Below are 24,520 nucleotides of genomic sequence, written 5' to 3' on the forward strand. Positions count from 1 at the left end.
TCTTTTATTGGTACGATCATGAGTTCTTTAATTAATTCCAGTTCTAAAAGCTTTGATGGTGTCCTGAACAATGCACACACACACAAGTTAATTTTAAAATCTAACTAAAATATTACATGAGAAATAGATTTTTATTTAATTATATTCACAATAATGGCAATGATGATAGCAAACTAAATGTGTACATGATTAAATTGCACACAACTAGCAACTTATCAAATAAATTGAATAAGAATTAATAATATTAGTCACTAAATGATAAGAGCTTTACAATTTTTAAAAATGAAATGCCAGATTTTTTAAATTCATAGACTTTATTTATAAAGGCAATTAAAATAACTACAGTGTTCCTTATGGAATCACAAGCTCTTTTAGGCAAAAGGTTGTCATGATAGTTCAAAAAATTAATTTTGGGCTCAAATAAAAAAAAAACAATTACCACAAAAAGATCTTAATATAAATATAGGTATCCACAAAAAATAAATACATATTGGATTTTTACTAAGTGACTTTGAAGTTCAGAACTGATTATTTAGTTTCAAGTGAAAAAGACTAAAAAAATATCTTGTATTAAAAAATATTTATTGTCCACAATCAATAGAAATGATAGTAAAACATTAATGTATGAATAGGGGAAAGATTGACTTTTTAATTTTTGAAAAAATTCTCATTTTTAAACCAATCCAAACAATCATATTTTTATGAGAATACCTAGATAAACAATGCACTGTTATTTTGTTTATGTAAATATAAAAAGTGTCTACCATGTTTCAATATATAACTGTGTACATCAAGTACAGGTCATTCTTTTTCTTTTCTACTTTTAAGATATAAAAATCAGTGCATCTTCACAAAATGTTTGGAGAAAAAAAAGGGTTTCATGTTTTTAAAAAATGTCAAAAAGCAGCAGCTAAAGTAAAAATAGCATCATTCATAATTTCTAATCACATCATAGGCTGGATTTTGTAAATCCACACGGGAAGGGAATATAACTCGCAGATTTCCTTGAGCATCTATCACCTTGACTTGCTCTACCACAAGTTTCTGTGGAAATCTCATTCGACTTGTGTCTGCAACTGGTTCACCCTCAGCTTGACTTTCCTTCTTTTCACCACTATCTGTAACATTACAAAGTATGCTTGTAAGTTGTATGATTGTAAGTGGTATGCATTGATGTTGAATAGTTTAAGGATGGTTCTAATTTATTAAAAAGAGAAATGATGACATGAATTTTTGGGGCCACATACCTATAGTTAAACTACTATTTTGAAATGTTGGTCAAAGCAGGGTTAGTAGCACTTTTCCATGACTAAATTTTAGGAGGTTTTTTAAGGATGAAATGTATGATATGTGTTTGTTTCCCGTCCGTTTGTGTGGTACATAGTAAAACATACACAAAACTAAGCATTTATCAAATCAATTATTGTTATTTGATTTTAAAAATAATAAATATCTTGCCAATATGCCACAGAAACAATGTTATCAGCTGTGGTATGTCCACAGAAAATGTTATGAAAGTTATCTTTTAATCACGTAAGAACTTGACTGTCATCCCAAAACCTCAAACAACCATTCTTTTTTCAAAGATTTATTTAAAAACATTACAAATGGTTGCTTTTCCATTATTTAAAATAAGAAACATTCTTAGAGATGACTTATTCATGATGTATATTCTCTGTGATGGAAATGTACATTTTTAGTTCCTATGTGTATCTTATAGATAGTAGAGTCATGGTGTGCATTTGAGGTAATGTTTTATTCTTTTATTAGCTAACTTAAATCCCTCATAAACAGAGCCTGTAATATATAGGGCAATAGAGGCCTATTGGAATGTTTAGTTGACATTTGCTTACTAAAAAATGGCTTTTTGGAGGGGGGGGGGATTAGATCCTATTAAGAGTTTTTTTCCCTAGCAGAATCTTTTTCACCATGTAGTTTCCCTCGCTTTTACGGGTGAAATAATTTTTACGGACTTTTCACAGCTGTATCAGTATGCGAAATATTTTCGTTAAATCTACAGTGGCTCTAGACTCTTGATCCAAGTCACTAAAATTCGCGGACTTTTTCAAGGCTGTGAGATTATCTTCACTGAATTTACAGTAGATCTAGACTCTAAAGCTAATTCGCTAAAATTTGCTGACTTTTCACGGCCGTGAGAGAATTATCTTCACTATATATATTCTAGTGATTTAACATAAATCTAGAGTCTACTAAAATTTGTGGACTTTTTGCGGCTGTGTGCGAATGTCTATAGAGTCTAGATCTAAGTCACTAAAATTTGCTGACTTTTCGCGGCTCTGTGCAAATTATCTTCATTGAACCTACCGTAAATCTAGACTTTAGACCTAAGCCACTAAAATTTGCGGTTTTTCACGGCTGTTTGCGAATTATCTTCACTGGATATACCGTAGATCTAGAGTCTAGATCTAAGTCACTAAATTTGCAGGCTTTTCACTTTTGTGTGCGAATTATCTTCACTAGAGTCTAGTGATTTAGCGTAAATATAGAAACTAGTGTATTTCTAGAGTAATCTAGACATTAGATGTATCCAGATCATTAAATTCATTAAATGATTAAAATTCACAGAGTTTTTAGGTTAGGTGCGAATTATCTTCACTAGATCTAACTTAGATCTAAATCTAGATACTATTACTAGATCTAGATACTAGCTAGAGCTAGAAGATTTACGGACTTTCCACGCGAAGTCACTCTTACACTTACAACAAGAAGATTTGTGGTGAGATAGGGCCGGGGGGGTGGGGGGGTTGACTACAAATTAAGCTGGTAATTGCTCTAATTATAGGCAATATAGTCACTACAGACTAGATCTAGAGTGTCTTTAGTGATAACAAACGAGGTTGCGCTTCACAAGTGGGTGAAAGGCGGTGTAGACGCGGCTTCGGTCAGCTCATTAACACAGCCAGGTCATGTGATCAGAATGCCTATATAGTTACGCTGTTGTTTTTCCCCCACATTTTTAGAAAGAAATAAGCAAAATTATATTTTAAAAAAATATTGGGTAAAAATTTTAGGAGAGTGGACAAAATTTGGAGAGTTCTAGTAATTTTTAGGAGAATTTAAGGATTTTAGGAGACTTTTCATTTGTTAGGAGATTTTAGGAGCGCTACGAACCCTGTCAAAGACAAATGAGATTTCCACAATATGTTTTATGAAAACACTGTCTGTTAACGTAGAGTTATAGAGTATAGAAATAAGAGTGCTACTGTCTACCTTCGGCTGGTGTACCAACACCAGTAAGCATTGTTTCTTTAAGTAATTCTTCCATGACTTTCTTACATATGTCCAAGCTGGTAGAGCTACTGACTTCAACAAGGATATCTGTGGTCTCTTTAGAAACCTAGGAAAGAAAAACTAACTTTAAACTAACTAAATCTATGAAACAATAAATTTAGAATCATTCTGCTGCAGATTGGTTTGAAACAAAATACAGGTTGTCAAAAGAAAGTTGTTTTTTTTTACTACAACCCTTAAGATTCAAGGTTGTCACACAAAACTTCAGGAAAAACTTTAGATTAAAAACTAATATTCCAGGTTACCTATAAAAACTAAAAAAAAAGAATTTACCAACCAACATTCCCAGATGTTTATGTAACAGAAATAAAACTAAAATGTCATTGATATCAAATATTAACTAAAAAGCACACAATTTAAATAAAATCAACAAAAATACATATATCTCCTGAAATCTGAGCTTTATCAGTTTTGAAGGCATAAAATATTGTATTACCTGAAAGGGGTGGAAAGGTGGAGTGAAGAAGAAAGAGGCAGCATGACTGCATGGAGGAAAGACAAAACTGAAGGGGGGGGGGGGTGGAAATCTAAGTTAAGAATGTCAAGATGGAAGTGAAAGAAAATGAGACTAACATCTGATAGAGAGGAAAAAAGTGAACATGTTAAGCTGCTCATAAAACCTTACTGTTAGATACAAATGTTCTAATGTTTTAACAAAATATGTCAAAATTTGTTATTAATAGAACTATTATTGCTATACTTATTTTTTTCAAGGATAAATGTTTAAATCCAGCCCTAGCATTCCAAGCTATGTGGCAACCCTATTCACACAATTGTAAAAGACAACTTAAAATTATACAATACTAAGTTATAATAATAACTCATTTGAATTTTATTTTTTTTTACTGTTAACAGTCTTGAGTCTGATTATATGACTTTTGGTACTTAAGTTAGGTTTTTTTAAAAAAAGAGAGAGCCTTAATAAGAAAAACAATGCTAATGTGCTATGTAAAAGAATACAGCATAACATCATGCCAAATGATCTTTTCAAAGTTCAGAAGAAACCTATTGTACTCAAGTTGCTTCTCACCTTTGTTTTCTCACTGTTAGTTATGGGAGGAAAAGAAATAACATCTCCGTCTGCATCTTTCAAGCAAGGGTAAAGACTCTTATCTTTCAAAAGCTCCAAGTATCTAGTTTTAAAAATATCAGAAAAAAAAATGATTTTGTTTCTGCAAATTAACACAACATAGATAATGCTTTGGTAAGACTATCAAATTTCTATAATTAGACAGAGGATCAAGCAACGAGCTAAGATCATTAGTTCAGAATAAAATATTAAGATGGTTTTCAAATATTGATTTTCAAACTAATCAGTTACATTTAGAGTGGTGCTCTACATAACATTTTAATAAATGAAAATTTCTTAGCAAGTCAATATCAAACAACTGCATACATGTCTGCTCCTTTCCTTTTCAAGGTGTGCTACAGCTAACTACTTACTTGTGAATGCCACTTAGTGTACTTTTTTTCTTTTCTTTCCTAAATGCTTCAGCTTCTTCTCTTAGCTCTTTCATTAGAACTTCCGCAGTGACTATCTTAGACTTGAACAAAGGAGTGATCTACAAGAAAGATAGAAATGTTGGAAGAATTTTGAACAAAACCAAAACACAAGAGAAGTAAAAATCTAAAACAATGTAGATAAAGTTATGTGATATTATTATTAAAAACAAACAATGACTTTAAATAAACAAGTTAATAGTCAGAGAGCATTCATAATTTAAGAAAAGACATGATTATTTTATATGTCCTAACAAATAGAAATTCAGTTTGACTACAATCATTCACTTAGAATTACTACTATAACAGTAAAACTATACACACAAACACAATCAGCATTAGGCACACACAATCAGCACTTGATAAATTAGGTTCTTATGTTCATCTATGTCTAAATCTATATATATAAATGTGTGTGTGTATGTGTTGAGTTAACAATACAAGTGTGTGTGTAATTTTTTTTTACTGCATAAATCTTGATTCTACTTCCAAAGTGCATTTTTTATTTGATGTGACTACAAATATACAAGTGTGTGTCTTTGTCATTTGATTTCAAAACACAACTTTAATCTGCATGTAATTGTATTGCAGCTTGGTGCTTTATATCAAAAATGTATTACATATCACTCAGCTATTGTATAGAAAGATGTTTACTATGTAGTTTTTACTGATGCAATTCTTTTTCTACCAAAGTCAAACAAATTTTGTAGCAATCAGACAGAACAGCCACTTTTAGATCAGAAAGAATTAAAGTAACTAACATTGATACTCATGAAAAGTTTAAGACTAGGTTATGCCTTAAATTGTTGTTACTGTGTTGCTTAGTTCATTAATAAATTGAAGTCAAAGTATATGCCTAAGTTTAAAACCCCCCAAAAAAAGAGCAGACAAAAATTAAACAAAGTATTTTTATCATTAAAACTATAAATGTAAAATTACATTTTTAGCTCCATATTCATTTTGATTAGTCTTGTTGATTTAGCCTGCATTCATATAAAACAAATGCAAACGTGAAGCTAACTACCGGATTGGGCCAGAACCAAAATGTGCGTTAACTCACACAAAAAAAAGCCTTTTTTTTTTCAAAAGGGTAAAAGTCACACTGTTTCATATTACTTATTTTTCAATCTGCCTCACAGTTAATGAAAAATGGAATGATACACATTTTATGATAGCAATGATGTCTCTTGAATGTACAAGATGAAATAATAGTTGAAAAAAAATCTAACCTGAATTAAATGAGGTCGAGCTGCATCATAGGTCAGGGGTCCTTTTATTAGCTTCATATCATGGGTAGCTATTGTTGCTGTTTGTCTTTTTTCACATATTGATTCATGTAGTCTTGTCTATAAAATACAAGCAGAATAAACACACTTAAGCTTTTTGTTGTTCTATTCATTCAGTGACTGTCAGAATATTCTTTTCATTTTGTATAAAAATTTTATTAGGAATCTTATCATTTGCTTTAAAACTTTAACCATGGTGTAACCTATAGTAGTGTAAGAATTTATAAATTAAACAAATTATGATACAAACAATTGTGTTTTACTCTGATTTATTGTAATTAGTGTCAACACAAAAAAAGGTCTCATTATTGGTTACTTTACCAATTGATCATTAATTTTGAAGTTCATTATTACTACCAGCTTACTAATAGCTTCTAAAGGGAACTGGGTTAACTCAACAAGTTGTGCACATGCCCCATGAGCTTAACAAAACTGTTGATGCATCACAAAAAGTACTAAACCTGAGACATTTGAAATACTAGCTAAGCTAAAGGCCACTTGACTACATTTTTAGCAAGAGTCAAATTTTCAAAAAATATTTTCACATTCTAATCAAGCCCAGTTACACTTGAAATAGATTTTTTTATTTTTTGTTTTCTTAATTTATTAACCATAAGATAGGTTTCTCTAGATGACAATAAGTGCTGCCACTATATATATATAGACTGAACAGCATGCATATGCACTTCCTGCAATACGTCATGAGACAATGGTTTAAACCAAAACTTTTTTTTTATACCTGCCTATACATAGCTATGCTGTAAGCAAAAACTGACACAGCAAAAACTGTGCAGGTTTAGTCCTGGATTAGGATGCCAGATTTATATAAATACAACTTTAAGAAACATTTTCAATACAGAGCATATTAAAAGCGCTAATCCTAAAAAGGCCCCAATGCTAAGTAACAAAAATGTGACCAAATGGCACAATCCTTTGGCTACCTAACTTAAGGGGCTTAAGTTCAAAACCCGATGGGAGTCTAGGAATTTTTTTATGAGCACCTACAGGAAGCAAGGAAACATCCCAGATATTCACTCACCATATATATATATATATATATATGTGTCTACAAAAGATATTGTGCAAAAGAACATTGAGTTTGCTTTATAAGCTTATAGAAGGGAAAAAAAACTTCTCTACTTTGATATATGGCAATTAGTGTCCACAACAAAAAAAAGTTCTCATTAATGAAAGTAGAACAATATATAGGAAGATGTTACCCAGGAAAAATATACATAAAAACAAATTGTGTGTGGGGGGAAAGACCAGTAGTGACAGCAAAAGGGCAGAAGCATTTCTGATTTTTCCCTCATGACATTAGAAACCATATTATTTGAATCATGATTATAGACTGCTTCTGGAGAGTCAATGTGGCTTCATGAAGGGTAGAGGCACTGTTGACATGATCTTTGCAGTCTGCCAACTCCAAGAGAAATGTAGTGAGCAAAATTCAAATCACTATGAGGTCTATGATACTCCATTCATAGATTTCACCAAAGCATTTGATAACATCAATTATGAAGGTTTTGGGCTAATCATATCCAAATTTGGCTGCCCAAATAACTTTGTCCACTGGAAATGCCTCAAACGAAGTGGACCTTCAAAAGTTTAAAGAGCAAGTCCCTCTTTGCAAAACGCCTGCAAAAATTTTGGCATCAGCATCAATGTAAAAAAGTGTTGAACCAACCTCTTCCAAATGAATCACTTCCAAATGAATCAGTCAAAGAACCAGACATTCTCATAGATTCCAAAAACTAGCAAATGTTAAAAAGTTTGTCTATTTGGGAAGCACCATATTAGCAAATGCCAACCTAGATGACACAGTAGACTTCTGTGTTACATGTGCCAGTGCTGCTTTTGGCAGACTTCAAGAACAAGTATGATCATAATGCCTCTAGTGTTTTATTCCTGATAACAGAAAATTCATTCAAAAGAATGGGAATTTTTGTTAGAAGTGAAATTAGACTTGTACCAGATGTGATATTTTGCTTGGCTAGAACAGTGATGTATCTAATTTTATAAAGTCATCTTGTTTTAGGCAATTTTAATACAAGGTACGCCGACACTGGAAATATTTTTTAATATCATATTATATTTTGAAGGAATTTGGATTGTCTATTTTCAGACAATTCTTTGCAGAGTCAGCAATGAAAACTTTGTCATCCTCTACAATCACTAATAACAAAATTTTAAAGAATTTTTTCAAACAGATAATCTTAATTAGTCATTGAGCTTGCTTCTAACATAGAAGCTGGGCTATTGAGTCTGCTGAATAGATAAACTCCCTCTGATGTAATATAAAGCTATTTATTCTGGGTTCAGATGCATGAAGTTAAGTCACTAGTGACTATAACAGTAGATTTAGATCTGCTACCAGAAGATACTTTCTGCTGTTTAGAGTCAGGGGACATCAAGGTTTGATTCTCTTAATACTAAGAGAAAGATTAAGCTCAACCACCATTTGTGCCAATAAAACACTCTGCCCTTCTCACTTTCATCTCCAAAGAGCTCTATATCCTAACTTTGGTGGTTTACAAAAAAATTTAATATGGATCTAAAATTAGGATAGGATCATTTGAAATTAAATACTTCTGATATAATATTACTTTTAGCTTTTATTTTAGTATTTTCATTTTACCATTCAATACTTTTTTTTTAGACATTTAATCATTTCAAAATTTTGTAAATTGAGGGGAAAAAAAGACAAGAGTAGAACAGAACTACATTTATAACATTGCCATATTAAAATTACTTCCTACTTCTTATCTTTTATTTTAGGCATCAGATCAATCAATGATAAATCTGATCATCTATCCTTTCTCTGTCTCAAGTGTACTTTCTATCTATATCTATATTATATGGAATTGAATTTTACAAAAGTTCATTATAAATAATAAAACAGAGATCTAAAGATATTGGATATAACTTACAAGCGCTGAGTTGAAAATAACAAGCACAAATTATATTTTTATACTAAATTTATATGAATACTACTACTACAGATTGTTTTTTTATAGTAATAATGTTTTTTTCAGTGTAATGCACAAATTGTAAGACAAATTTCCTTACGGACAATAAAGATTATTATTAGTTTAGTAGTACTAGTAGTAGTAGTACAATGTCTTTGTCAACTTACCTGCAAATTGATAAATCTTTTGAACATGTTATTGCTCTTGTTGAAATCTAGATTTCTAATGATGCAACAAACAAGATACTGTCTTACACTCATGACAGCCGGTGTTGCTGTGATTAAAAGTCCTTTCTCTGTCTCAAACTGCAATACTGACATAATGTCACGTTCCAAATCTTCAACATCTTTTTTGTCTCCAGCTTTCTTCTTCTTTTTTGAACTGTCAGTTTTTTTGTTCTTGCTACTTTCTAATGCTTGCTGCTTCTCAAGCTGAATTTTCAGATAATTTAATAAGGCTTTTGTTGAGTGTTCAGCCAACTTTAAAAGCTTTCTGTCTTTCATTTTGTTATCTATTATAAGAACTTCTCGTAATTTAGCACACTCTGATAATTCAGGGGGGAGGGAGTCAAGCTTGTTACTTGAGACATCTAGTTTAATCAAATGAGAAAGGTTTGATATTTCTGCTGGCAATGAAGTAATTTCATTATAAGCAGCATCAATAGTACTTAATAAGGTCAAGCTAGGATCACAAATACCATCAGGTAGGCTTGTTAATTTATTCCTAGAGATACTCAGGTAAGCAAGTACTTTCATTTTGGAGACGTCTGGAAATGTAGTCAATTGGTTTAAATTGGCATTTAATGAGGTTATATTAACGAGGTTCGATAATGAGACTGGAAGACTTTCCAGATTATTTCCAGATACATCTAATACTTTCAATGTAACCAAACCACCTATTGATGACGGCAACGATTTTAATTTATTATTAGTAAGCATCAAAGATGTGAGATTAGTCAGACTTGACAGCTGGTCAGATATTGTTACCAGTGGCGTGCCGGCTATCTTCAAAAGATTTAAATTAGTGAGAGAGAAAATATTTTCATCAAGCCCTCTGTCTTCGATTCTTTTATTAATTGCCGTTCCTTGTAAATTTAGTTCTCTTCTATTTTCATTCTTAGCAGCCAGTACTTCTTCCCACATGCCGGACGCCATTTTGTTGACACTATCAATAGGTAGCAGTCTTGCCAAATGGAGTTCAATAATGCACTAGCCTATAATGAGAAACATAAGATCGAAAGTTAAATAATATAGATCTATAGATTATATCTTATCTTACAAATTACAGACGTTGCTTCAAAAGAGAAGATAAATACGTCCTATGCGTACACATCTGACACATGTGTCAATCTAGTCAGTGACTTAAAATCTGACAAGTCGTTGGTTTTCCTGGCCGATTTCATACTCTTGAGAAGAAGGTGCACTTGTATGATTTAGTCCTAGCCATGGAACTATACTGGTCCTAGCATATGGAATAAGAAATGTGCCTTTATCTTTGTGTATTTCATTAGGTTTTGTTTTTGTAAATTATGGTTCAAAGTTTTATTTATAACTGCTTCTTTGCTATTTAGTCTTATGTCCTGGGCTGGGGGGGGGCTCTAAATTAAAGGACTTTACTGATGGTATTACTCTAATCAAGTAAATATTGTTCGATTTTGAATCTGTTCTAATTCCATTATATTCTCTTGAGTTGAGGGGCCCAAACAAAGGGCGCATATTCTAATATTTTATTTTTATATTCTTGTTTGATTCGTAAAAATGTCTTTTAATAAAACATATTGATTTTGTTTAATTTGTAATAATTTCTTCTATATGGGAATTCCATGCTATTTTTTTAATTTATTATAACACTTTTATTTGTTTGGGGGGGGGGGGTTACTGTTAATAATTGACATCTTTATTAGTTTATAGATGGAATGTTTAAGATTTTTTCTAACATTTGAGATTTAGGGCTATGGATAGAGAAGTGTTTACTTGTCTAGTACTTAATTGGGATTTTTTTAAAAATGTAATGTCTTTGTGTGGATATGGTCATACAATTTCATTCGTTTAAATAAGCTAAAGTGACAGTTCTGACTCTCACACACCAAATGAATAGAAAAGTGACTGTCAAAAAAAAAAAAATAATGACACAAAGCCTGAAAACAAATCTAGATTTTAAATCTAGACTCTATACTAGTATAACTCTAGATCTAGATCTATATCTAGAATCTAGAGTCTATTTATTGCTGATAAAATAAACAAACGCTAACGTATATTATTGTATCCTTCCTTCTCGGAATGTAATGAGAGGGTAGTTGAGTACCCTACTAGTAAAAGTAACTAATCTAGACCCAGGCCTAATAATAAGGCTAAGCCTGCCTAAGGCAAAGTACTAAAGTTGGCCCTAACTAAGCCGTCTAAGTCTAAGCCATCTCTTATTCTCTAACTCTAGATTCTTTGACTGACTCTAGAGTAAGACTAATTTAGTAATTACTAGTAAGAGTCTAGAGTAGATCTGGTTCATAGACTAATTATTATAATTAATAATTATCTTTTCTAGACTAGATGATTAAGATTATAATTATAAATTATAAAAAATAATGGCTGATCGATTAACACAGTTGCAGGATGCTGTTACTCAGGTAAATTAATCAAAAGTCAATATGAATTAAAATTTTAGATGACATCTAAATCTAGATCTAAGTCAAAGTTAAGTAGATTTAGATCTATAGTCTATCTAATAATTAGATTTATATCATATTGATCTAGTCAATTCTAGTCTGTTGTATGCATTTTGAATTGACCTGAATTTGATTGAGACTTATCATCATATAAGGCCTGAAAACTGACCTGCAACGTCGCACGCAGCCTGTGGGCAGTGGTTGCCAATAGATCATTGCCACGTTGTACAGACCTACGAATTTGTAATAAGCTATTGGTTGGTCTCCACTTCCCACAGGTTTCAGTATTGAAGGTCAGTGTTCAGACTTTTTATGATGATTGGTCTCAGTAACTCAGTTTGATCCATGCTTGCTGCTTTCCTTGTCACCTCCAAGAGGTTTGGTATGAATCTTAACAGTCTTTACTAGGCCTAGATCTATATGGAAAAATGTAATCTAAAATCTATCTAACCAGCTAACTCTGTTACTTTTTGCTGATATTAGAGAAAGATAAAGATAAGTTATAGCATACCCGGTATGTGGGAACTGATCAAAATCTTACTGTGTGTGGATTTACATCATCAGATGTGGGATATGACAAATCTTACACTGATATTCCTTTCACGTACTAATCATTCATGACTTTTCCTTCACCCGACATATCACTCACAGACAACTTGTTCACCCACAAATGGTTCAGATCAATCATTCACTGACAAATGGTTCACGACAAATCATTCACTGACAAATCATTCACTGGATAGTAACATTATCATCATCATCATTCCTTTGGGTTCCTCATGGAACATAGGGCCTTGACAAAAACACGCCACTCTCCACTGTCTCTTGCTAGTTTTTGACGGTTTCCCGGTCCTCTCAGCTTCTTCTAGCACACTGCATTGCCATGTTCTTTTTGGTCTTCCTCTGCATCTTGTTCCTTGGGAGTTCCACTCTAAGGCCTGCCTAGCTCTTTTGCTGGTATCTTTTCTAAAGGTGTAACCAATCCATCTCCACTTCCTCTCTAAGATCTGCACTTCTATATTTTTCTGTCCACTCATCTCCCACAGTTTAGTGTTTTCTACTTACAAATCATTCACTGACAAATGGTTCACGACAAATCATTCACTAACAAATTGTTCACCAACAAATCATTCACTGGATAGTAATATATTGTTGACATTATATTTTCTTTGCAAGTACATTATACATTTGATACTTTTTGTTGCATGAGCAGTATGTTGGGTGAAGGGTTAGGGGTCAGTGAACAATTTGTCATGGAACCATAAGATTATGTTTAAGTAAAAGGCCACTAATGGCAATTCCAAATATTCTAGCATTACCCACCAGCTACACCTGTTGATTTGTTCTCAGGATATATAGTGTTCATTTTGCCATGGACCTCTCTCTCTCTCTCTTTTTTTTTTTTTTTTTTTTTTACAAAGTTTATTTTAACTCTTTCTGTCTGTTGGTCTGTCTGTCTGGTAAAAAGTTTGTAGTCGTTATTTCTCTGACACCCAAAATCAGATCACGTTGCAATTTTGCAAAATTTTTTCTTGTAGTTAACAAAACAAGAATCAATAAGAAAAATAAATATTGGTAATTAATTATTTTGTTTGGTATCTCGAACAAGTAAAAGAAATTGTACTTGACTGAAGTGGTGGTGTAAGCTGAATTAGTCCCCTTTATATGTCACCTATTTAAAGTAAGTTTGAAACAAACAATACATAACTATACAGTCATAAGTGCCTCACTAGCTGAGTGGTTAGTATGTCAGCTTGAGGAGGCTTGTCCAATGAGTTCAAATTTAAGTAATTTCCCCCCCTTTTTTTTTTTCTAAATGCTTTTGTTTAAAAAATGTTTTACATGTTTCGGATGTTCCTTCAGAGTTGAAGATAGTTTACTTCCTAGTCCAAACCTCCCGCAGGACGACGGGGGATGGGAGCGGGCAGGGTTTGAACCCTCGACCGCCGATAAATCCGAACGACAGTCCAGCGCGCAAACCGCACGACCAGGCAGCCATAAAAAATATAAAATTATTGCAGTGAAATTCCTCATTTTCTCACTTGATCCAGATAAGTGATAGGATCATAGCGTATTGAGGGAGCTAAAAGCATGAAATAGCGCTAAACAAAAATAATTGGTAAAAATATTTCTAATAGCACAGATTTATTGTTGTTGGTCTACATCTATTACTAATTTAGTTACATGGCTGATCAAAACTAATTGATACAAGTACATTTCTTATAAGCATTGTTTTTTTTAAAGTATTTTTTAGTTGTTGTTTTTTTTCTTTTAGAGATTTCCAGCAAAGGGAAAGTGTTTTTTTAATGAAGAGCTCCAGATTGATATCACTTATTTTACTATCCAGTTATTTTACTATCTAGCTAAATCCAGCTCTGGCCGGATATCAAAAAGTGCAATTTGGTGTACCCAGGGGTGGACTGGGTGTCAAAATCGGCCCAGGCATTTCTATACAAGTCAGGCCCATAAATTGTATATCATATGATGGGCCTCCAATTATAGGCCTACCTGTCCTGAAAATAATTATGTTAAGTTTAATAATGTATCAATAACTGTAAGCATGCTCTATATCTTTCTAACAAATATAGGCCTTATGTTGCTTTTTCATCGCTAACTGTGTAGACCCTTAAAGGATGAAGCCTACAGTAGCACTGTGTACGGATGTAGACTATTACATTATTTCGGAAAATGTGTTATATTAAATTAGCATTAGGACCTACAATGTTGAGTCTGTAAATGATTTTTATTAAAAACACGATGCTCAGAGGGCCACTTTGTTAAGAGAACATTATAAAACCTTTAACAATTCAATACATGACAAAGTGGCATTCATGAGACCCTTTAGGTGACCCTACCAGCCCATTTGGGTACCGGCCCACCGGGCATTTGCCCGAATGCCCATATAGCCAGTCCGCCCCTGGGTGTACCCCTAATATATATATGCGTACTGGCACCTTTTTTCAAAGTGGGGAAAAAAATATGTAGCTAAAAGTTAGGCAATCCATCACTGAGTACCGGCACCTATTTCTTTGCAAAAAAAAAAGCACTGTATATATATATATCCTTTTTGACTTAATAATTAAGTTAGGTTTTAATATCCAAAGATGTAATTTATTTACTATTTATTATTATTACTGCTTTAGCAAGCTGAACACTTCTACAACAGTATTGGAGTTCTACAGCAAAGTGCACCCAGCAGTCCATTCCCAGGTTTTGAAAAACCAGGTTGTAAACCATCATCTCCCCCACCTCAGGAAGGTATGTCATGTTCACTGAAATGTGGCTAAGGTCACGGCTATTTGTTTTATTTTGTGTCTGTCAATGTACTAAATAGTAAAAAAAAAAAAAAAACAACAGCAAAAAATAATAAAACAGAACTTATAAAAAAAATTATATATATTAGTCATTCATTGATAACATAAAAAAAAGACTTCCAAACATAAACAACAGCTGCTATGCATTTGATCTAATCATATTGGATTATCTTTGAAAGCAAAGTCAGAATCAAAACTTTTAGTTCAAAATAGTTAAAATTCTTTTCATCTCAATAGATACAAAATTGAAGTAACAGTGACAGCAGTGAATGTATTCAATGTACTATTTTATTACAGGTGAAATACAGTTGTAACATTTCTTTTTCCGAATTTGTTCCTTTAGATTATGCTGCATTGTTTGCCAAATTAATTACAAGAACTGCCAAAGATATTGATGTCCTCATAGATAATTTACCAAGTGAAGATTCATCTACAGAGCTTCAGGTTGGAGCTTTTCACTGTCTCTTGTTTAATGTCACTTAGCACTATTAATAAATTATAAGGCTGACTAGTTGTATGGTATAATGGTATATGTCACACACGTCTCAAGTCATAACTGATGCTGTGGTGGAAATAGCTCAAAACAATAGTGATTTCCATTAAAACTAAAAAGAACATTTCATTGTGAAAAAGCACTGCAATGTTAGGCTGTGCATATATAATTGTTTCCCAAAAACAAGCTTCAAAAGTATTAAATTTTCTCAATTGACCTTATACACTGCAGTATAGGCACTTTTCAGAAAAAAACAAAACAGTAGAGCTATACACATCCAGATTTTTCTAAATAAGAGTACCGGTATCTATGAAACCTGATGAGTTCTTATTATACGAAAGATTAACCCAGAGTAGATCACTTTCTATTGCATTGTAGCATATAGGATTTAGATCTAGTAGGGTATCATATGCACTGCATTCTATCACAATAGTCTTGAATGGGTTAAAATTTCAGTTATCTTTTTATGAGCTACTGCATCTTCCTTTCAAACCTGCATCTCATAAATAAGTCACTCATTGTGAAATCTTTCAATGTGACATCCCCATGAATTTGGCAATAGATACATTGGATTGTCTACACATTGTTCCAAGGTTTGCATCCCAATGATGACTGTTGTTCCCTGCTTCTCTGTTAAAGATATGACACTAGATGTACAATTCTATAGTTCTTTTTTTTTTTTTTTTGTTACAAGTGAATTTTTCCGATGTTTGTTTGTTTGTTGTTTCTGTTTTTTTGTAGACCTAAATGACTATTTAAATATGTTTAGGACCTTTATTTATTAAATATAGTTCTGAGAGAAAAGAATGTTTGGTTCAGTTTCTTATTCTTACTATGTGTGTTGATGGTTATCTTGGTGCAGACCTTGTGAGGAGAGAAAATGGGCCTTTTGTGGTTTGAGGATGGGGGTAGTGTCTAGAGATGAACCATCCCTGATTTTTTCCTGATAATAATCTTTTTCTTCAAAATCACTAATGAACCTCATTCACCAATCGTAAACAAACAACATTTAGCCACATGATTCTCTACCTCTTCTATACAAATTACGATCTAATTTTTAATACACAATGGCTATCACGTGACAGTTTTTTTTCGTTGTTTTATTAATATTATCACGTGACTAAATGTTGTTTGTTTACGGTTGGTGAATAAGGTCCATTATTATGCAATAAGCCCTTTTTATTTTACAGCACAACTTGGTGGGATGGTTTAGTACAAACATTGTCATAGACAAAACTACTGACAATAAATGATAGATTTTTAAAATGATTTTTTTTTTAAAGTTTTTTTTTACAAAGCTTTTATCAATTCATTCCATCTGTCTAGTACAAAGTTTGTATACCTTAGTTCTCCCACTTGCCATTCTCAGATCAAGTTGAAACTTTGCACAATTATTCATTGTCCCTAACAAAGCATGAATCAATCAAAATGTTAACCAATTAATTAATTAATTAGTGGTAATTAATTTTGTTTGTAGTAGAAAAAGAGAAATAAATCTTTCAGTATTTTCTTTCTTCTTCTTCATCGTTCTCATTGTTATGTTGGAGTGTTCATATGACTAGACCAATACATGAGATGAACTGCGCAGTGGTTTCCAAATCAGGGAGCTCTCCATATAGTTTTCTTTCTATTGGGGTGATTTGGGGCCAATGTCTTATACGGGCCTCTTTGTAGAGAGAGCAGTTTTGGAGGACGTGGTCGGCATTTTCTGGTGATACTCCACATGGGCAGATTTCACTGGTTCCAATTTTGAGCTTCCGGAACATGTGTTGTCGCATTCTGTTGTGTCCGGTCCTGAGTCGAAAGATTAGACTTTGGTCTTGTCGGGATAGCTTATAGTAAGCATCATCTTTCTTGTGATTTGGATGGGAGCTCGTCCATTTCTCATTTATTTTATCTACAATTAATTTCTTCATTTCTTCTGGATAGAATGCAGAGTTTACTTGTGAGTTTGTTCTCCCACTCTTGGCGAGTGTGTCAGCCTTCTCATTTCCTGCTAGTTGTATGTGAGCTGGTATCCATTGAATAACAGTTTTTTTGCTGTTGTGGTTGAGCTTTGTGAGTGCTGTTCTGAGGTTTTTAATATAAGGGGAATCAGAGTTTTGCAGGCTTTGGAGGGTTGTTTTTGCGTCTGTTAGAAAGACAATCTGACTGTGAGGGGAACTTGGATGATTTGCTATCATGGTAGCAGCTAGTGCTAGTGCTTCCCTTTCTGCTCTGTGACTGTCAGAGAGCTCTCCAGTTGCAAAGGATTTTTCTAGTTTTTCTCCATCTGGCCATTCGATAAGTATTCCAGCTCCTCCTCCTCAGTATTGAAAGATGGCTGTAATTGTTTACTTCTTTCTTTTATATAAGCTTTGTTGTTTGTTTGTTTTTTTTTTGTTTTTCTTTTTAAAGATTTTTTTTATATTTTGATTGTTATATTTAAGACTCATCAGTAGACTACCTAAAATTGACAAATTTTATTTTATTGTGGACACTGCCCCAGTCCCATTCAAAAAATGTTATTTATGTTTGATGAATAGCATTTTTCCTAAGGATTTTAAAAGTGCATAGGGTTAACATAATAATTACACTTGGTGGTTAATTATAGTCCAACTTCTTCTTCTTCTTCGTTCTCATTGTTATGTTGGAGTGTTCAGATGAGTAGACCAATACATGAGATGAACTGCGCAGTGGTTTCCAAATCAGGGAGCTCTCCATATAGTTTCCTTTCTATTGGGGTGATTTGGGGCCAATGTCTTATACGGGCCTCTTGGTATAGAGAGCAGTTTTGGAGGACGTGGTCTGCATTCTCTGGTGATACTCCTTAACTTCTTTTGTTGCTTGGTGCAAGTTTCCAGCCTACTTGTCGTTTTAAACTAAGCTCTAAGCACCCATTAGAGCAGGCAGGCTGTGGCGGATCAGCACCTAACTGACTGGGGGCTGCCCAGGTTGAGGCGGGTGGTAGCTGATCAGTGAGGCGCGAAGACCTCTCCCACCGTCAGAGACAACCCGTGGCGTCCATACATTACGCCAATCAAGTTGGACTTATAACCCGTAACTGTTGTCTCCTGTGTTGTTTTAGCCGCTTTGCAGCAGCACCAGAGTTTCCTCTCCGGGGCGCATTCCTGAGCCTTGGGCAGATTTCACTGGTTCCAATTTTAAGCTTCCGGTACCCGTGTTGTCGCATTCTGTTGTGTCCTGAGTCAAAAGATTAGACGTTGGTCTTGTCGGGATAGCTTATAGTAAGCGTCATCTTTCTTGTGATTTGGATGAGAGCTCGTCCATTTCTCATTTATTTTATTTACGATTAATTTCTTCAATTCTTCTGGATAGAGTGCAGAGTTTATTAGTGTGTTAGTTCTCCCACTCTTGGCGAGTGTGTCAGCCTTCTCATTTCCTTCTAGTTCTATATGAGCTGGTATCCATTGAATTACAGTTTTTTTGCTGTTGTTGAGCTTTGTAAGTGCTGTTCTGAGATTTTTAATATATGAGGAATCAGAGTTTTGCAGGCTTTGGAGGGTTGTTTTTGCATCGGTTAGAAAGACAATCTGACTGTGTGGGGAACTTGGATGATTTGCTAGCATGTGCTAGTGCTTCCCTTTCTGCTCTGTGACTGTCAGAGAGCTCTCCAGTTGCAATGGATTTTTCTAGTTTTCCTCCATCTGGCCATTCGATAAGTATTCCAGCTCCTCCATTTGTGGTGGCTTTATGGGTTGAGCCATCCGTGTAAACTCTGATCCACTGATTGCTAGGATAATTGGTATGTAGAAAACAGTTCACTATTTTCTTGAGCTCTGTTGGTCTGTAATCAGATTTTCTTTTTATGCTTTCAATATGGTCCCTTATAGTAGGATAAGGGCTTTCATCCCAGGGTGGAGATTCATTATAGTGTATCGAGGATTCCAGAGTAATTTTTTCAAGTTGGTGTTTCTTTTTAGGTTTCGAGATTCCTGTATGAAATTGGTCCTTTTGAGACGTTTTTTTGTGCCAGTTTTGTGGATTTTTGTTCTGAGTGGGTGCCTCTCCATGGTTTCCAATTTAGTGAATTAGGAAAGGATTTTTATTTCTCTTCTTTCATCCAGAGAGATCAGGGCAGCGGTTTCCTCCATAGCTCTTATGGGTGTTGTTTTGATTGCTCCTGTCATTATCCTTAGACCAATATTTTGAACCTTGTCTATTTTTCTTAGGTTGGTTTGGGCTGCTGAGCCCCATGCTGTGGCACCATATTCTAGTACAGGTCTTAGGTAACTGGTATAGGTCTTTTTCAGGATGTTGTGATTTGCTCCCCAATCTGTGCCAGCTAATTTTTTCAAGAGGGATAGTCTCTGGATGCCTTTACTCTGTGTTTTATCTATTTGGCTTTTCCAGGTTAGTCTTGGGTCATAGGTGACTCCAAGGTATGTAGGGCTGTCATATTTTTCTAAAGCTTCCTTATCTAATGTTAATTTTATTGTTTGTTGTTTTGTTGACAGTGAGAATATGGTATATGTGGTCTTTTTTGTGTTGATGGACATGCCCCAGTCTTTGGACCAATTATTGAGTATATCGAGAGCATCTTGTAATAGAAATTTCGATGTTCCTACATATTCTTCTGTGCTAATTAAGGCAAGGTCATCTGCATACATGCTGCTTTTAACTTTTCTTGGTAGGTTTTGATTTAGATCGTTTATGAATATTAGGAAAAGTGTTGGGGATAGGACTCCTCCTTTAATACCCACTGTGTGGCTTCTTTGTCCTTGCATGCAAACTAAGGCTTTTCTATTATTTAGATATTCCTTTATCCAGTTTTACATTCTGTGGGATATGTGATGCTGGATTAGTTTGTGCAAGAGACCTTGTTCCCAGACTTTGTCAAATGCTTTTTCTAAGTCAACCCACACAATTGTTGTTGGTTTCTTTTCTTGAAAGCCATCTTCTTGTGTGATGAAGGCGATTTGATCTTCTGTTGATCTGCCTTTTCTAAAGCCAGCCTGGGCTTCAGTCAGTAGGTTATTTGACTCAAGGATCCATGTCAGCCTTCTATTTATCACTGTTTCCATCAGTTTGCAAGTACAGCTAGTGAGGCTGATGGGGCGGTAGCTATCCAGTTTGTTTCTTGGTTTGCCGTGTTTATGTATAGGGATCATAATGGCTTTTTTCCAGATGTTTGGAGTTCTGACAGATTTCCAGCTAGCATTGAATATTTGTAGCAGTTTTCTTTTGGCTTGAGGACCCAAGTGAAGAAGCATGTCATTAGATATTTTGTCTGGGCCCGGGGCTTGTTTTGGTTTGAGGACTTTTAGGGATTCATCAAGTTCCTTCATTTTAAGATTAGTGGTCATTCCCAAGGAGTAAGCTGGATTGTTTTCTTTAATTCTATCTTGGATTTCTGAGTTTACATCTTTATTTCTACTTTCATTGATTTGTATTTGTCCTATGCTTTGGAAAAACTTAATGAATTCATTTGCTGATTCTTGGCCTTTCAGGGGTTTGTTGTCCTTTTCTATTACTATAGTTGTTCTGTTTTCTTCCTGGTTGAGACATTTGGCTATACGCCAGAGTTTGTGGCCATCTCTATCTACGTTTAGCTGTTCTGTTTTTTCATGCCAACTTTTCCTCATGGCGGAAAGGTAATTTTTCCTGAAAACTGCGTTAGCTGCTTTTAGATTTATGTTATTTTCTACTGTGTTTCTGGCTTCAATAGTGGCATTGTGGAGTTGTTGAAGGTGATCAGACCAGTTGGGGATATAATCTTTTCTTGCTCCTCTAGGAATTGATTCCTTAGCTGTTAGGAGGATTGCTTTGGAGAAAGCTGAGTATGACTTATTAACCTGATTTGATTTACAGCTTTTTTGTAGTTCCATCTGGGGATGGTGGAGTTTTCTGATATTTTGAAGGAGGTATCCATACTGATCAATATGGGTCTGTGGACACTGGTGGCTAGCTGGTCTGCAACTTCTCTGGTGCACTTTTTGGATAAGTTGTCAGTTGCAAAGGCTAGATCTGGAGTGGTTGATGTTAGCCAGGCTCTTGAGAAAAAGGTTGGTTTATCCTCAGGTTTGTTAAGCAAGATAAGTCTGTTCTCTGCTTGCCATTCTTCAATTTCTTCTCCCCTGGCATTTAGGTCTGGGTATCCCCAGCTCTGAGAGTGACTATTCATATCTCCTAAGATAAGACAGTCTTCTTGGTCAGGTATTTGTATGTGGTCAATCTCTATTTCCTTGTCTGGTGGGAAGTAGCAGTTAAATAGATTAATATTTCCATCTGGGAGAATTAGCTTAGTTCCCATTATTTCTGATTCTGAGGAGTTGGGCATTACCGCATAGTTATGTCTGTGGTAGGGATGTCATTTTTAATGAGGGTGAGGATTCCTCCTTTGGGTCTGATTTCTCTATCTTGTCTGATGCAGGTGTAGCCTCTAATGGAGAAACGAAGATTACTGTTCAAATGAGTTTCTTGGATGCAATCTACATCAATTTCTTTCTCATGCAGAAATATTTTTAGAGCTTCTTTTTTCTTTTGGATGCCCTCTGCGTTCCATTGTAAGATTTTTAGACTTTTGTTCTTGGAGTGTTGGCCAGTAGTATTTACTTTCTTGTCACTGCTCCTGGCTCCACAGGCAGAGATTGAAGAACCACCAGCTCACTTGTGTGGGCTCCTTCGAGGCGGAGAGCCCGGCCCCCTACCTGCGTGGTGGGATTCCACAGGCAGGACGTCACATCTATTAGAATCGTTACTGAACTCCAACATAGATGAGGTTGCGTGTCAATGTGTTATGCGCCAGGAGGCCCATTGACTCCGACTTCAGCCTGCTTTTCTTTCTGGGTGTGCTCCCATAGCCCTTGATCATCCAAGATCATCTGCAAGGCAGCAGGTATTTATTTTCGGAGTTTTCTCTCCTAGATGAACTGCTATCCCTAACTAATGAGTTTCATCTACCCGGGTTTAGAGTTAGAGCGCCCTATACTCGCTTTTTGCAATAATTTCCCTGGATTTCTGAGATGTTTTTAGTAAATATTCTAACCACTGAAATACTTCACCTCATCCTCCATGACTGCAAACCAGTTGGTCCGCGGCTGTTTATTTGCTATTCACAGCTAACCCTTATATCTAAGGGTCTTTCCCCTATCCGCCACCTGGGGACGCGCTTGGTAGAAGGTGGTAGCTCCCCCATAGTCCAACTAAATTTCCATTTGTTTGGACCAGTACAATTATCTTATCTTAAATAGTATAGTCTAAAATCTATTAAAATCTTTAGAAATCTTTATAGAAAGAAAAAAAGATTAAATCAATCTTATATTTGTATCTTTTTCTAACCAATCATTGCTTAACTTGATTTTACATAAAGACGATAAAAACTCTGAGGTCAGGTAGAGTAACTAGAAACAAAAGTTAATGATTTTATGTTCACCTTCTGAACCTGAACACACTATCAAATCAGGCTGTATTCTTATAATTTGTGAAACAATGCGAAAAACATAATACATAATTGTGGAAACTTGAGGAAGCATAAGTTAATTAGGTCAGATAGATGGAAATGTTTACTTTTATCTAATGTTAAATGGAAATAACTTAGTACTGGTGGATCTGTGTGAGGTGCTGTTAGCATGGGCAATAAGAATGTTTTAAGAATGTTTATATGTGCTATTTGTTAATTGAACCAGTAAATATGCTAATAAAATTGTAGACTTCAAATGTATTTAAAGACTTGTCTATTAATGAGAATGGGATGTGGTGATTGTGTGGTATATTTATTCACATTTTTTTATCATGATTTTATCAATATTAGAACTTAGTTTTATATGCTGAAGGACCACACAAAGTAACTCAAACTCAGCTAAAAGTTGAGCTAATCTTACTTACCCAATTTCTACTTACCATATTACTAATCTTAAAAACAAATTCAGTTAAGTATAGAGGTTTCATTGCATTCCAGACTAATCTTAACTGTTAATTCCCATATTCCCTTGGTGTTCTGAATCATTGACTTGCACAACTCTGATCACCTAATAATACTACTATTGTGACATATAAATAGTCACAATTTTTTTTTAAATATTGGGAAAGTGGGCAGGCCCAAGCAAACCTGGAAGAGGTCAGCCATAATAAAAGCTTTGGATACTGGAATGACAGGGGAGCAGATGAAGAAAACTGCTCAGAACCATGTTCAGTGGAGAGGTGTGCTTGCATTCCTATTCTCCTCTTTTGGGGAAGAGGGGTTGCCACAGAAATAAGTAAGTTAGTATTGAAAAATATTGACACAATAAATATTATTTGGGATGTCAGTTTCTTTTTTTTTTTATTTCTCTTGAACTCTGCAGGTGGCAAGTTTACAGAAACTAGAGCTGGAAAATCAAGAGGAAGCAGAAAAATTAGAAGAAATTGTTGCAAGGGGAGAACAGTTGCTGAAAACAATTCAAAAATCTCTTGAGCAAATAGCTGCCTCACAACTTTATAGCCAGGGATTAGAGAGCAACTTTAGTCCTTCCAGAATTTAAATTTTTTGTGTCAATGATTTATGTATAAAATATTTCAATAAAACTTTTTTTTTTAATTACATTTCTTTGTCTTTTAGCGCCTTCAAAAGTTTTGTGTAATCTTTTAGATATAAAAAAAATTAGAAAAGAGATTGAAAATCTGATTGCATATTTTAAAGCTTGCTAAGTTCTGTTGCAACGGCTTCTTTTAAACTCCTAAAAGCTAAGCTCTTTTTTAAAAAAAATTAAATATGTAAGCCTTTGTTCTATTATTACACAGTTTCATAACAAACACATATGTTTGAAATACTCCATTTGTGAACATGAACAAGAAAACTTATATAGAAGACTTCCAACACACTAATAACATACTTGAGAAAAACAGATGAACACACTGAACATAAGAACAAGGGAGACTATATAAAAAAAAAACAAGCTCCTAAGTCTGGAGTAAAATATATTTTATAAAAACATATATAGACATGTATAAATGTAATATCTTCTGATGTTTGAGGTCAGTCGTTTATATATGTAGTCACTAGT

General features: G+C 34.3%; 2 protein-coding genes across 2 annotated transcripts; one reads left to right on the forward strand and one right to left on the reverse strand.

Annotated features, from left to right (window-relative positions):
- Positions 1-112: 112 nt before the first annotated feature.
- Positions 113-10,255, reverse strand: LOC106055962 (leucine-rich repeat-containing protein 47-like). The gene is made up of 6 exons (XM_013212475.2): positions 9,235-10,255; positions 6,042-6,158; positions 4,756-4,874; positions 4,343-4,445; positions 3,232-3,358; positions 113-1,118 (listed from the first exon to the last, which is right to left on the reverse strand). Exons 1-6 carry the CDS (start codon positions 10,219-10,221, stop codon positions 928-930), a joined length of 1,644 nt encoding a protein of 547 aa, XP_013067929.2. The 5' UTR covers positions 10,222-10,255; the 3' UTR covers positions 113-927.
- Positions 10,256-11,165: 910 nt separating this feature from the next.
- LOC106055963 (mediator of RNA polymerase II transcription subunit 21-like) lies at positions 11,166-24,054 on the forward strand. Its single transcript, XM_013212476.2, has 4 exons — positions 11,166-11,690; positions 14,873-14,987; positions 15,387-15,487; positions 23,822-24,054. The coding sequence occupies exons 1-4, from the start codon at positions 11,649-11,651 to the stop codon at positions 23,996-23,998; spliced, it is 435 nt and encodes a 144-aa protein (XP_013067930.1). The 5' UTR covers positions 11,166-11,648; the 3' UTR covers positions 23,999-24,054.
- The last annotated feature ends 466 nt before the right edge of the window (positions 24,055-24,520 follow it).

Source organism: Biomphalaria glabrata, chromosome 12 (assembly GCF_947242115.1).
Source record: "Biomphalaria glabrata chromosome 12, xgBioGlab47.1, whole genome shotgun sequence".
Classification (NCBI taxonomy): Eukaryota; Metazoa; Mollusca; class Gastropoda; family Planorbidae; genus Biomphalaria; species Biomphalaria glabrata.